Below are 14,521 nucleotides of genomic sequence, written 5' to 3' on the forward strand. Positions count from 1 at the left end.
CTCCAGGAACCCAGGGAGGGAACACCTGGAAGGGAGAAGGGGTGGGGGAAATGGTTTATTCCCCTTTGTTGTAAGACTCAAGGAATTTGGGTCTTTGGGGTCCCCAGGGAAGGTTTTTGGGGGGACCAGAGTGCCCCAAAACACTCTAATTTTTTGGGTGGTGGCAGCTTTACCAGGTCCAAGCTGGTAACTAAGCTTGGAGGTTTTCATGCTAACACCCATATTTTGGACGCTAAGGTCCAAATCTGGGGAAAATGTCATGACACCCCTGTTGGGGAAAAAGTGAACTAACTGAAAACTGATCATCTTAGTTGGCTGGAATCTTTTTCACATTCTAGTCAATGTAGTTAAACTGACCTAATTTTCTAGTGTAGAATATCCAGGTCTATATCTTTGTTTGTATACCAGGCCATCAATGTGCATGCACTTTACAAAGCACATTAAACAAGTTAAAAGACACAGTCTCTGTCCCAAATAGCTTACAATCTAAATGACTAGACAAACATACAGAAATTAACTTAGAATGGAGTGTGGGAGGGAGAAAAGGGGTCACAATCATTAGATTTCATCCCTAACAAGGAGAATAGAGGCACTGTCATTAAGCTGCTTGAAGAGTTGGCCTGCTGTTTACCTAGCACAAGTGCATTTAAAAATGACTTTTTTCTTTTATAGTTGTTCTGTGTATGTTTTATTTCTGTCCTTTTTGTAATTTTTCAGTCTTGAATAATATTCACATTCAAATGCCAACTGAAACTTGCTAAAGAAAGTAATGATATTATTTTAGCCAATTAGAGATCATAAAGTCTTATTCTTTGTTGTTACCGTTGTTCTACTATTCTAATAAATCAGTGCTTTAAAATATTTGACCATTTCTGACATTTGACAATGTTTGACTAGTATTTCACCAGTCAGTTGACCGATTATTTTTGGACTGTTCAAATACTCAACCCTAATCTTATCGGTTTTATACGTGTAAATGTAGTAGCAACTCTGTAGAAAGGATTCCATATTTCCTTTGAACGTAATCTTATTATCTAATATTCAGTAAACAGACCTATTAAAAAGGTATGTTTGATGCCAGGAAAGGTTAGTCTGATTCAAATAAACAGGGAATTTGTAATAATTGCAGCCTGTTAAAGATCTTTAGGAGTAAAAATATTACCAGCTTTTAGTTTGATTACCTGATTTTATTTAAGTAAATGTAGCACAGAGAGACTGGCAAACCTAATTAGAGTAGGAGGAGTAATAGAATACTAATTAGTAATCTGAGTTTTGGGTAAATTATTTTATAATTGTTAAGCATAATATTACTAGGGATATTTTAATTATTTTTAATGTATACAATAACATAATACAACATTGTGAATTATAGACTGGAAGGGCTTCAGAAAAACCTTATATGGTAGTAGTTGCCTATGTTTCTGTGAAATTTACACCTCAGTGTAACATTAAAAAGAATTTTTTGTATTCTTTCTCAGCACACACTAGTCATACGCTGTTAATAACCTGCATTTTGGTGTACAGATTTTCCTCAGCTATCTGAAAAAATAAATATACTAGGTTAATCAATGTTGGGTAAAAAAGCTGGTAAGTATTCAGGTGGGGAGCTGATTGGATAGAGATGTCTGTTCCTGAGATACAGGGTCTGTGAACGCTTAAAGCTCTATGAATCCATAGTGTTTTCACCTGAAGGTTTCACTAATCCAATTTCTCCCTAGTTCTTAAATAAACAACTTTAAGGTTTGAAAGTCTGAACTGTGTAGAAGAGTTGCTATGAATAGTTGTTTAAACTTGATGCTGATACTAATGGCCACTGTTAAACTCCCTTGGATAGTGGTAAGTATAATTGAATCCCTAGCAATTTCATTGACAGAGCAGATGTCTCTGCAGTTGCTGCAGATGCTTAGCAACAGTTGGGAGCAGGGGCGGCTCCAGGCCTCAGCCCACCAAGTGTGTGCTTAGGGCGGCATGCCGCGGGGGTGGTCGCTGGGAGGGCAGCAGGCAGGCCGCCTTCTGCAGGCATGCCGCTGAGGGTCTGTCTGCGGGAGGTCCACCGGAGCCGTGGGACCAGCGACCAGCAGAGCGCCCCCCGCGGCATGCCGCCGTGCTTGGGGCAGCGAAATGTCTAGAGCCACCCCTGTTGGGAGTATGTTAGCACCGATGAGAAAATGCATCCTCAGTATTTCAGCTATAATAAGTAGTGATCCGTTAATAAGACAGAATATGTAATTGTTATTTTAAAGCAGGGAGAGAGTGCTTTAAAGTGGTATATGGAACGGAGATGTACTGTAAGGTTAGGGCAGTGGTTCTCAACTTATTTATCATTGTGGGCTGCAGGGGCCGGGTGGCAGGGCAGAGGCAGCCGTGCACAACTGCCCCAGAACCTGGAGCTCACGGAGCTGTCTGGGAGCCCTGAATCCCTGAACCTGCAGGGCTGGCTGGGAGTTCCGGACCCCACTGTGCTGGGCAGCCCGGACCCCACCCCGCCACACCAGGTAGCTGGGAATCCAGATCCAGCCATGCGGGCTGGCCGGCCCTTAGCCAGACCCAGCTATGTGCTAGTTGGGCCGCTGTTTGAGAACTTCTGGCTTAGGGTTTTTTATATATCTGGCCTGAATCATATTTTTTTTAATCATGTACTTTATTATTGCATGATTTTCTCTAAACTTTTTCACTTCCTGTTCTCTCTAAAAAGTTACTAAATGCAATGGCATTTTGAATCAATTCAGATTTAAAAATTTTTTGATGAATGTATGAGTTTGACAGAAGATATATTTTTTAAAAATCTAGCACCAATAATGGATAGATGAAACTTTAATCCTCAAATAAATCACGTGTGAAAGGTTATCTGAAAAATATGTAAATTCTATTTTTGCATGTGTATCTTTTACACACACATTTATTTGTTCTCTCACATGCACTATGGGAAGTGAATGCCATGAAATGTGATGAGGGGATTTTAGCACATCTGGACATTTGATATCTTAAATAAACTTCTGCAAAATGTATTCCATCCCCATGATTACTGATGTTCCTTTTCTTTGTCAAGACCTGGACCATATCCTGATGCATGTGCTGCACCTAACATCCATTAGTGCTGAATTATCAGTTCTGTGAGATACAGCAAATTTCCCTCTCTTCCTCTTCAGTATTCAGTGGTGCTACATTTTCTATATCTGATAAAACCATTATATTTGTTGAGATGAGGGATGGCGCTCAGGCCGAAGAGAAACACTGGGAATGGGGAAAAGGCAATAATCATACTACTGAATATCGGAACCCCATGTTAAAAGCTTTTCGAGTGGTAGTTGAGATGTCATTCACACAGTACATGCTCATACCTTGCAAGTAGTAGGAAGCTAGATGCTGTGGCATGGACTATGTTTCAGACGTGCAAAATGTATGCTAACATTTTGGGTTTCCTCTTTCTTTTGAGGGGGTGTCGAGGTTGGGCCATCTACCACCTAAAGCCAAAATATATTTGTTTTTTATTTTTGCCATTCTCATCTCTCTATATATATGATGCTGCTTCTGGAGACAAGGCCCTTTGATCAGAACTTTAGCTTTTAGTTCAGACCTTCACTTAAAGAAATCTGGGGCACTTTGCTAGTTGATCCAACTAGATGGGAGTGGTGCTCTCACATCATCAGTGTTCAGGACCAAGAGGAAATGCATGCAGGGCCGGCTCCAGGCACCAGCGCAGCAAGCACGTGCTTGGGGTGGTGAACAGAGATGGGTGGCATGTCCGCCTCTTCGGCAATTTGGTGGTGGATCCCTCCGTCCCTCTCAGAGGGAAAGACCTGCCACTGAATTGCTGCTGAAGAATGAAGCAGAGGCGGTAGAGCTGCCGCTGAAGTGCTGCTGATCACGGCTTTTTTTTTTTTTTTTTTTTTTTTTTTTTTTTGGTAGCTTGGGGCAGCAAAAACACTGGAGCCGGCCCTGAATGCATGTACACTGTAGCATTATGTACTGTGACCCAGTTCAAGGCCTTTATTCAGTTAAGTGATTCTGATGTAGTTTGAAAGAAAAATCATAAAAATGTCTATCTTGTGATGTCTGAAGTAATTTTTCTATGGTTATATAACACATGAGAAACTACATGTGTCCTTTGTAAACAAGCAGTAAATAAAGATCTGATGGTTTTCAAAAAGAATAGAAAAGTTCTATTATTTTGTCTTGTCCTTGAAAGATTTTGTTGTTTTATACTTTCTGATGGGAGGAGCATGTAACCCTACTGCTATGATTGGTTTTATTTCTGATTTCTTCTTTTTAAGGTCTTGAATTAAAGCTTCTGTAATCTTTTATAGTTTTGTCAACATATTTGGCTAAATGCCAACATGTTACTACATTTTGTTTGCAGATAAAGCTGTATATTTGTCATCTAGGACATGATATTCCTGGAAGGGTATCTGGGTTTGTGCTACATAAAACATGATGATGCATTACTACTTTTTTACTTGTGTCTTGTACTAAGCCTAAAGCTCAAGACAGTAGGATTTGGGACAAAATAAAATAGGAAACTTTTCTACTTATTCAACTACCCTCTAATAATGTGTAGTTTATGTATTGAACAATGAGAATGTGGTTATACTGTGTAAAGCTTTAAAACACACAACTGAAATATCCAATGTACTTTACAATACTACAGATAAAAGTGGATGTAATTATTACTATTCCCTTTTTAATGGAAAATTCCTAATTTTATTATATACCTTTACCTAGACTTGATGCTTAGTAAGATCTCTTCAGAGTTGTTTTAGTTATATTAGTTTGCTAAAACTTGAAGGTTGACTTTCAAAGAAATAAAGAAACAATTTAAAATGGAAGTATCTTGGAAGAAATTTTATGGTTGGAGTTAAGGAGGCACTAATAAATTAGCAACAATGTTATAATTTCCTTGCATAATTTTAATTTTTTAACTGCAGTTAAATCCACTGTGCCATGGATTTTAAAGTTCTAGCCACCACTGCCCTCAGATTCTTACAGTTCTATTTTTTCTGTGGGTCTCCAAAAGAACTGTTTTCTTCAATGTCTTGCACAAATAACTTTATCCGCCAATTGTCCTTGCCTAACCAATTTTTTTATTGTATTGTATTGTTTCTCCTTTGCTTTGTGAACTTTTCATTAGAATGCTAAATTATCCAAAAAAAAAAAAAAAACAACAAAACAACCTTGGTGTATAAATGGTAACTATCTTGTTAAATATTTAACAATAATATTCTTCCAATTGTTAAATAAGTGTTACAGCAAGAATACAGAGTGGTTTGCAATCTTCAGTGTACTCATTCTAATGACAAAAATTTCACTTTTGAACCACTGATGACAGCAGAAAACTCAAATATTTAAATACAACTATTCTCAAAAGTAATATTCAGCTTCACATTATAATTGCTCCCAGAGTACTATCCTGAGTAAAATGAATATAGCTGCCTTCTGAGAGTGGTGTAGTGTCTGGAATTCATGCTGTTTTGTGCCCCTTTCCATCTTTAAAGTAGGGGAGTGCTCAACAATACTTGGATGTTGAATTTGTATATCCATCTCCAGTACACTTACATAATTCTCAGTGTTTGGAAAATTAAAATGCTTGTTTCCATATTTTTTTTGCCATCCTTCATGCCTCTTTCCCTGCTCCTAAAGTTCAGGTCAATGTAACCCATCTCTTCCCTTTCCTACATTATACTCTCCAGATATTTTTGGTGTGGTCGCTCCTTTAGCCGTTTCATCTATGAACTCTTCGTTACCCTAAAGAATATTGTGCAGCTTTGTGCTGTAATTGACTTTCAAAATCAGTTTCTCTTTTAAACTGATACTACATACTTATGTAAAAGCAGTAAAGAGTCCTGTGGCACCTTATAGACTAACAGATGTATTGGAGCATGAGCTTTTGTGGGTGAATACCCACTTCGTCGGATGCATACGAAGTGGGTATTCACCCACGAAAGCTCATGCTCCAATACGTCTGTTAGTCTATAAGGTGCCACAGGACTCTTTGCCGCTTTTACAGATCCAGACTAACACAGCTACCTCTCTGATACTACATAACTTATGTAATCCCCCTTAACATATAGGAAGCAAGCACCATATTTGCATGACTTTCCATAGAGTCCCTGCTACAATGGAGCCCTATGATACTGTATAGAGGGGACTGTTAAAGAATAAATCAAGCTCCTTCAGCAATACTAGTGATACGTTACAAGCACTGAGAGAACTGCCAGTACTTTATTTTGACATTATTGTTATTTCAGTACTCCTGAGATTATTGGAGAGCTGCTGTATGTGCTCTGAGTGCTGTGTGTGGATTTGAGTCCCATCTTGCAATGGAAAATGTCTTCCTCTGCTAACTATATGGTAGCTCAAACTGTATTAATTTTACTATTAGATTTGCAAAGAATACTTCAAGAGAAATTTATTTTCAGCTGATTTTACAATTGCTATTTATGGCTAATATCTGAAATCTAAAGAATGTGGATACAACTATGTATTTTCTCCAACACTGATCAGTAATAACTTGTTTCAGTTACAGTACTTGTAAGTAAAACAACAATTAAAAATGTGAATCTAAATATAAAGGAAAACAAGCCAACTGTTTGTTTGGTTCTTGTTTCAAAAGCGAAAGCATGTTCAGTGAGAGGAAAATGTATCTCTGCATACTACTGTAGGCACCTGTCTCTTCTTGAGCATTGGGGAGTGGCAAAGTGGAATCTTGTCAAGAGTATCTGTAGATTTTTACTTTCTTGATTTCCTTTGGGGAGATACCAAGTTTGGTTAGGCAGAGTTTCAAAATGTATTTTTCTAAATTCTTATAAACTCCTTTTTTTTCTCTATGGAATAATGTTTTGGGTATCCTGGTAGGGTGAAGACTTGAGTAGCAGAAACTAGGTTACACACTAATAACTGGATTTCTACTTTTGTCATCTCTACATAGATCGACATTTTGCCCTTCTTGCTATTCAGCTACCTATTTCTCCAGTGAGCGAACACTGGCACTGAGAGCTGTATGGTAGTAGCACATAGTTATAGGGCAGTTAAACACTCCGCATACAAAATTGCCTGGGCTCATATTCATGACATTTGAAATTTCAACAGATCTGGCTTGTCTGGGTAGTGTTCACTACAAACCCCAGAAAGGGAGGGAATATGTGAAGGAGATGATGCAATAGAAGAATTCATAGTCACAATTTGGTTACTTTCACATACTGTGTCATCCAGCTATGTGAAATTCCCCATTTTTGCCTTGTGAATTCTTCATGGTGGGAAAAAGGCTCCTCAAAATTTTCCCCACTGTGGAAATTCATCGTTTTTTCTGTTACAAAAATGGCTACATTTTATGCATAACTTTCCTGCCTCATAATGATGGGGGAAGCCCGCACCAAAAGAGGAAAAAAAAAATCTGGAGATGACAGTAACCTGCCCTTCTACTTTACCCTTTTGGAGGCCTCTGATTCCTTATATGGTATTGGGGAGCATCTACGGGATTCTGGTCTAAATGTTTTGATTGTCCAGAAGATAAAACTGCATTGCAAAAACAAGACACCTATGTAAAGAAAAATCCACCCAATACATTACTTGCTAATGCACATAAATACAAATGTAGTTTAACTCATGAGAGAATATCATCAAACTATTGGTAATGCAGTTCAGTATTTCACACAAAACACTGACTTGTCAGGAGGATCTTGTGTTCCAATTATTGAACATCTGTCTATGTGCAACACTGACTTCTCACAACAGATGTGAGACGTATGGTGTGAAGCCACATTTAAGGTTTCCCCTGGATAAATTAACAGATGAAGCTACCTTTTCATTAACCTTCTGTTTTGCTCTCCTGTAAGAGTTGATTGCTATTTCCATTATACTGTTTGGAAAAAAGGTGGTCTTGTACTTAAGACAAAGCCTGGTAATCTAAAGACCTGGGTCTTGCTCCTGCCTCTGTTAAAGACTTCCTGTGTGATCTTGAACAAGTGATTTAATACCTTGGTGTCTCCATTTCCTCATCTGTAAAATGAGAACTGTTGTCTATGTCACAGGATTGAAGTGAGGCTAAAATAATTCAGGCTTGTAAAATGCTCAGTAGCACTTTCTATATGAGTGGCTTAGATGTGCAAATTATTTCTAGTAATTATTATAAGGTATTTTCAACTAGTCTTTGTTAATACTTCTGGATTGACTTATGGTATGCACACTGTCATCCTATAACTAAATTTGCCTGAACAGTTCTGTTCCAGAAAAAAAGTTTTCTGATTAGATTCTTTATTTTGTGCAAAAAAGCCTTAAGAAATAATATTAATTTTTAAATGCAGATACTATGCATGCAACTGATCCTCTATCTATCCTGCAGAATAATAGGTCTTCTGATGTTCAGTAATGCAGTCAAAAATATATCTTTAAGATGCAATTGTTTTTTCAGACGGTAAAGTGTAATTTCAGCTTTTTGTTTTTCTATTCCTACACACTGATTTCTTTTAAGAAAAGAGAACTCATGAAAATTACCTTTTGTTAGTTGTATGAGAATAGTGTTAAAGTAGACGTTACTTAAGAGGAAACATCATCCTGGATAGGATTCTTTGTTACATGCTTCCTTACTGTGACTTGAAACAGTACATTTAATGGAATAAGATTCACTGTCTTTATGTTAACAGAACTGTGCTAAAGAATAATGATCTGAGATCAAGACAAGAGTTAACTACCCACCTCACCAATCAGTGGCCTTCCCTGGGAGCTCTGGATGTCAATGCTGTTGCCTTGGATACTCTACTCTATAGAAAGCACAGTCAACAATGGGATGAGTAAGTTTAATAGTTTTTGTTCACTCTTATTGGGCAGGGGACAGTACTCAGAATCATACTAATATCTCCTCTGTTTCCCTGACACATCATCTGCTAATGTACCCTCTAATACTAACTGTGTCCTTAGGGCTTGGCTACCTGCGCATGATGTAGAAAAGTGTAGGGGTTAGGATGCAGTTTAAATATTTAGCAGTTTGGAACTCAGACATTATGTACAATTGTACCACATGCACAGTTGTGGTATCAGATGAGGATCTGTGCATTGAATAAAAACATGAAAAGGAAATCCACAGAGCAATTTTAGAATTTCATGTCAGAACTGACATACAGCAAGTTAGTGTTATTAATGAAAATCTATTTGATTATGAACTAGGATATAATACTGCAAATTGTTTGATATAGTTTTTAAACAATCACTTAATTTAGCTTGCTTAAATTTGGATGACTGATATAGCACAATAGAACAAGAATAATGAAGTATGAGCATTCAAATATTTTTTAATGTGGCATATTCCAGAAAGTGCAAATTATTGCAATCAAATCAAGATGTAAAAACATCAGCATAAATTCCATTATCCGCTTACACACAGGAGAAATCTTTAATACATCATTACAATTATCTTTATCTATGATAATTTACAGGACATATTGTCTCAAGTCAGCAAAGCACTTGATCACATGCTTAATTTTAAGTATATGTCTGTTTCATTGAAGTGAGTGATACTGAATGGGACACGTGCCCATTGAAAGTTAAGCATATGCTTAAGTGCTTTGCTGAATTGTGGCCACAAATTGTATGACATTACTGAATTATTTCCTATTCTAGAATGAGCTACTTCATTGTAGGTTATCACAAATTTTAGGTAGCAAATTCTTAAATGAATTCTTCAAAATTTGATCTGCATTACAGTACTTTTACATATCAGGTGCAAAGTGCATACAACTATTTCATTTTAAACAAATATTTCAATATATTTTCTAAAATGAAAATAGTGCCAGCAGACCAGAATTTGAACAGCCCTACAGTAAATGAATCATTTTGCAACGGGAGAATTAAGTTTTCAATTCTAAGCTTTCAAGCATAGTGAAGAAATTAGTATTCAAAATTATCAAAAATTTGTTCTACTGATCTGAGGTTATTAATAATTGCATCTTCATGTTGCTGTTTGATCTTCAATTGCTATAGATTAGGGGTCATTCAATCAACTAGAAATTTCAACCACGAAGGTAACATTATTGCTCTTAAATTTTAAATAGAAGTCCAATTAGAATTTGTTATACTATCATGTATAACAAAACTGGTAAATATGAAAAGCTGTGCTGCCAAGAGCAAATTTTAATAAAGTGTAATGGTAATAGCATCTCATGATGGCTATGAATGCCATGTCACATGAGATTTCTTTAGTTTTTATGTTGTATTGAATTCAAAAAGTCATTTTAGAAAATGAGTAGGAAACAAAAATCCTCTTGTTGCTTTTGTCCTTTCCCTTTTTATATTATATTGCTACACCTCATTGTCTCCATGAGTACAGTTGCTTTAGCTCTTTCTCCCTTTAACAAATTCTTTCCAAGAAAATTGGTTTAAAGACTTTCATAATCCATCCACAGGATGTTGTTAATCTTCTTCACACTGCAATGTTTTTCCTATTAGCTTTTTAATAAATATAATATAAACATAATGAAATGTACTTAAAATTCTTGCAGTATATTTTAACCATTTGCTATACTTTCAACATTTAATTATATATAATATGAATGATTAAAATATAAATCAATTTTTATATTACACAGTTTACAAACGTTACTTATAAAAATCCAACTAGTTAAAGAATAATTATTAAAAGAAGATGAAAAAATAGAAGCAAATTTCAGAGGAGGGGGATAGAGAGGGAAGGAAGTGGGTACAGAAGAGGGAGAGTTGAGGGAGGCCCATATATTTAATGGGCTCATTCCGTTACTTCCAAGAAAGCATACCTTTTCTTGGGTATTTCTATTATGTATACAATTCTTTCCATAGTGGCCAAACTTACAATGTCTATGCTCCAGTTTTCAATTGTTGGTTGCTTTTTGAATTTCCATTTTTGTAGTACTAGTTTTCTAGCAGTTGTTGTGGAATCTTCATCATTGGAGATTTTTTAAGAGCAAGTTAGACAAACTCCTGTCAGGGATGGTCTAGATAATACTTAGTCCTGCCTTGAGTGCACGGGACTGGATTCTCGAGATCCCTTCCAGTCCTATGATGAATGCTCTATTTAGCCAAAGGTTTTTTTTCAGATTTATTCAGCTTCCAGTTAACATTCATTAGGTTTAAAATTATATGTTTGGCTTTAATATGATTTTGTTTGATAGTAAAAAAGTTAACTCTGCAATTCAGATCTGCCCCAAACCTACAGATTCCTAGCATTCCCACAGCATATGGATTAAGTTAGCACCTGCTGGCTCACAGCGCCGACATATGATTTTCTGATGCATTAATCATAAATGGAGGTTCAAGGAGCAGTTCAGAGCACTAGCTAAAATTTGTTTCTATTTGTTAGCAGATGATAATTGGCCTAGTTCTTCCTCCCATTTCTTTCTTAGAGACTCCCTGTTTAGTTCAAATTTGCTGACCAGTTGTGCATATAGTGTTGCCTTTGATCTTGGGAATCTGGGTAATATTTGGAGAAATTAAAGCAGTTCAGGTGGGTCAGGGTAATTAAAGCATTAGGGTCAAACAGCTGGGATATAACATGTTACAATGGATATGTTGCTACTCCTTCTTAGTCTCTAGATTGAATATTTCTTGTAATACTGTAAAAGGGAGGAAAGCATCATTTTCAATCAGTTGACTGATGGTCAAAATCCCTTTCCTTAATCCAGTCAGGCCAAGTGATGGGTTGCCTGCTATACAAAATTTTGAGTTGTCCCTGATAGAGACCTTGGTATGTAGAAGAGGGTGATTTTTAAATTTAGTGAACATAGTACACCAAGTATTTCTGGCTGCCACAATAGTCAGTAATTGTTCTTTAGGGAATCACTAGTAATCCAAGTACAGTGCATGGGAAAGGCGTAAAAAGGCAACAAATGCTGCTACCAGCTGGAGCCAGTCCAGGGCCCTACAGCACAAGGGAATGAGCCACTGTGCTGCTTGGCTAAGAATTATTGCCTGATGGTGAACTTTAAAGTTGTGAAATCTAAACCCACTGTTTTGATAGGGAGCTGTAATCTTTTTAAGGAGATTCTGGATTTGTTACCAACACCCCACAAAAAGGACCTGAACATGTTGTTGTTTTTTGATGGTAAAATAAAAGGGAGAGATATGGAGGGAGGGAATTCAGAATGAAAAGGATCCTGGAAAGAGCAGTCATTTTTTTTTTTAAATTTGTTCCCTGAAGGGAGATCGGTAGTGCCTGCCATCTATTGAAATCATTTGCTAATTGCTTGATTAATGGGGCTAGGTTAACCTTGACTATGTTTTTAATTTCCTTAGAGAACATGATGCCAAGATACCTGAGGTTTGTCTGTTGCCATCTAATACGGGGCAGAATAAAAAGTAAAACCCTTCATTGGAGGGTTCTGCAACTGCCATGCATCTTTTAATCCCAGTTTGTCCACGTAGTCTCTTACTATGTTTCCAGAATGTGATTGTGTATGCTGGGGCCAACCTGACTTGTCTTTTAAAAAAAAAAAAAGAAAAAAAAAAGGCCAACACATTTTTAAAATCTCCTGCTATGATGACTGAGCCTAATGGGATATTAATTAATTTGGGGAAAAATTAAAAACTTGGGTTATCTTTATTGGATATCTATATATTTATTAGAGTGTATATAGCGAGTCAAAGATAGTAGCCTTCACTAGCAAAAATCTACCTTCCTCATCTTTATTTACATCTAGAATGTGTCAATTGAGTCTTCTGTGAAACAATATTGCCCCATTTTGGCTGAGGAGGAGAAATTGTTAAACACCCCCATCCATTACCTTCTAAATTTCTCTGCATCCAGGTCATTATGGTGGGTTTCCTGTAGGAAGAGGGTAAGGCAGACCAGGAAATGTAAAAGACACATATAATGTGAGAAACAGGTAGAAAAACTGAGAAAAAGAAATGATCAAACTGACCAAAGATCACTTAAAATACATAACTCCTATCCAAATGGAGATAGAACCTAAGTCACTGCCCCCATTTTCCCAAAACACCCGGTTGGGGGTATAGCTGGATTCCCTTCAGCTTTATAAAGAAGAAATAGTCTCATAACAAGGGAGGGCCTGGTTTCTTCACTATTCATAACAACATAAAAAAAGGTGTGTGTGTGGGGAGCCAATGTCTAAACTTAAGAACAAGGCTATGATAGATGTACAAGAAAGTTATGCAAATTGTTTAAATAACTTTATTCTATCATAATTGGATCACTTGCAGATAAGAGTTTATTAGAAGAACAGTTCTTCCTAAACTTTGTCACCTAGAGCCTTGTCCATGCTGGATTATAGTCTGAACGATATTGCCCAATAGCCATATCAGTAATATAAATCAACACAACACTTATTAAAACTCATTTAACAAAAATAAAAAATAAAAATAAAACCCTGGACTAATACTATTGAAAAAACAACTCAGATTCATACTAACACATTCTGAGTAATTTGATGAATCATAACCAGCAATATAAAAATTATTCTTGGATAGGATTTTAGGAGATGAGATTTCTTCACATGTGAGGAATTGAAAAGATTCATTATTAAACTGAAATCTTAATTCCATTGTTTAGATGTGGTGTCTCTTATAAGTGTACATTTAAGGCAAATGGATGAATATTTTCAGATTTACTATAAACCTAGAATCTAGGAAATTAGATGGGGGAAAATTAAGTAAAATCATCAATGGGGAAGGGAAGAATTAAAAAAAAAAAAAGGGAGGGATTGGTTGGAAAAGGTACTGAGAGAGAGTGCCTCAGACAGAACAAAATCATACTACTTTGCTGAAACTTGCCAATCCACTCATGTGAAGAGTCCCAGGTCAAATGAAGCAATTTGCTTGGAGTTAGGAACTCAAAGGTGGGTGTGCTCCCAGTGCTTTCCTGGATTCATGAGGGAGTATTGATATTGTAACACTCCTGCCTGCTTAGCAGCAGCCGCCAGAACCCACAGCTGCTTCTTGAAACTGAATGGATGTTCAGGAGGGTCAAAATTTGAGCAGAATTGGGATCCTTCTCCCCATCCACTCACTCCCCAGCCAGCACCCTCCGTTTCACATTGCTATAAGAAACCTGCCAGGCTTTGGCTGGGATGCTGTCACTGCTAAGGGAGGAATTTAGGGGGAAAGATCTTGGAGAGCGATATCCATAGGCTCCAGGGCAGTATACTTACCTTTAAAATAGGTATGATTATATGTGTAATTATATCCATGGCTGAACCTATCTTTGAGTATTTTGCTAAACCTGTTACAGAATCCTAGAACTGTAGGGCTGGAATGGACTTGGCCTCACTGACGCATGACCAGTTATACCTAGAGTACACCTGATAGGTATTTGTCTAACCAATTCTTAAAGACCTCCAATGATAATGATTCCATAACCTGCCTTGATAACTTCATAGTTAGCAAATTTTTCGTTCTTCTTCGAGTGCTTGCTCATATCGATTCCGATTAGGTGTGCGCACGCTGCGTGCACGATGGTCGGAGAATTTTTACCTTAGCAACACCTGGTGGGTTGGCTGGAGTGGCACCTTAATGGCACTGGATATATACCTCTGCTGACCCAGCA

General features: G+C 37.0%; 1 protein-coding gene across 4 annotated transcripts in view; it reads left to right on the forward strand.

Moving 5' to 3' along the window:
* RUNDC3B (RUN domain containing 3B) overlaps positions 1–14,521 on the forward strand; it is a 184,946-nt gene that overhangs the window by 136,924 nt on the left and 33,501 nt on the right. For all 4 annotated transcript variants that reach the window (XM_050939576.1, XM_050939577.1, XM_050939578.1 and 1 more), the window contains one exon: positions 8,640–8,786. In XM_050939576.1, the coding sequence (XP_050795533.1) occupies positions 8,640–8,786 (147 nt within the window). The remainder of the gene's footprint in view (positions 1–8,639; positions 8,787–14,521) is intronic.

Source organism: Gopherus flavomarginatus, chromosome 2, assembly GCF_025201925.1.
Source record: "Gopherus flavomarginatus isolate rGopFla2 chromosome 2, rGopFla2.mat.asm, whole genome shotgun sequence".
In the NCBI taxonomy this organism is placed as follows: domain Eukaryota; kingdom Metazoa; phylum Chordata; order Testudines; family Testudinidae; genus Gopherus; species Gopherus flavomarginatus.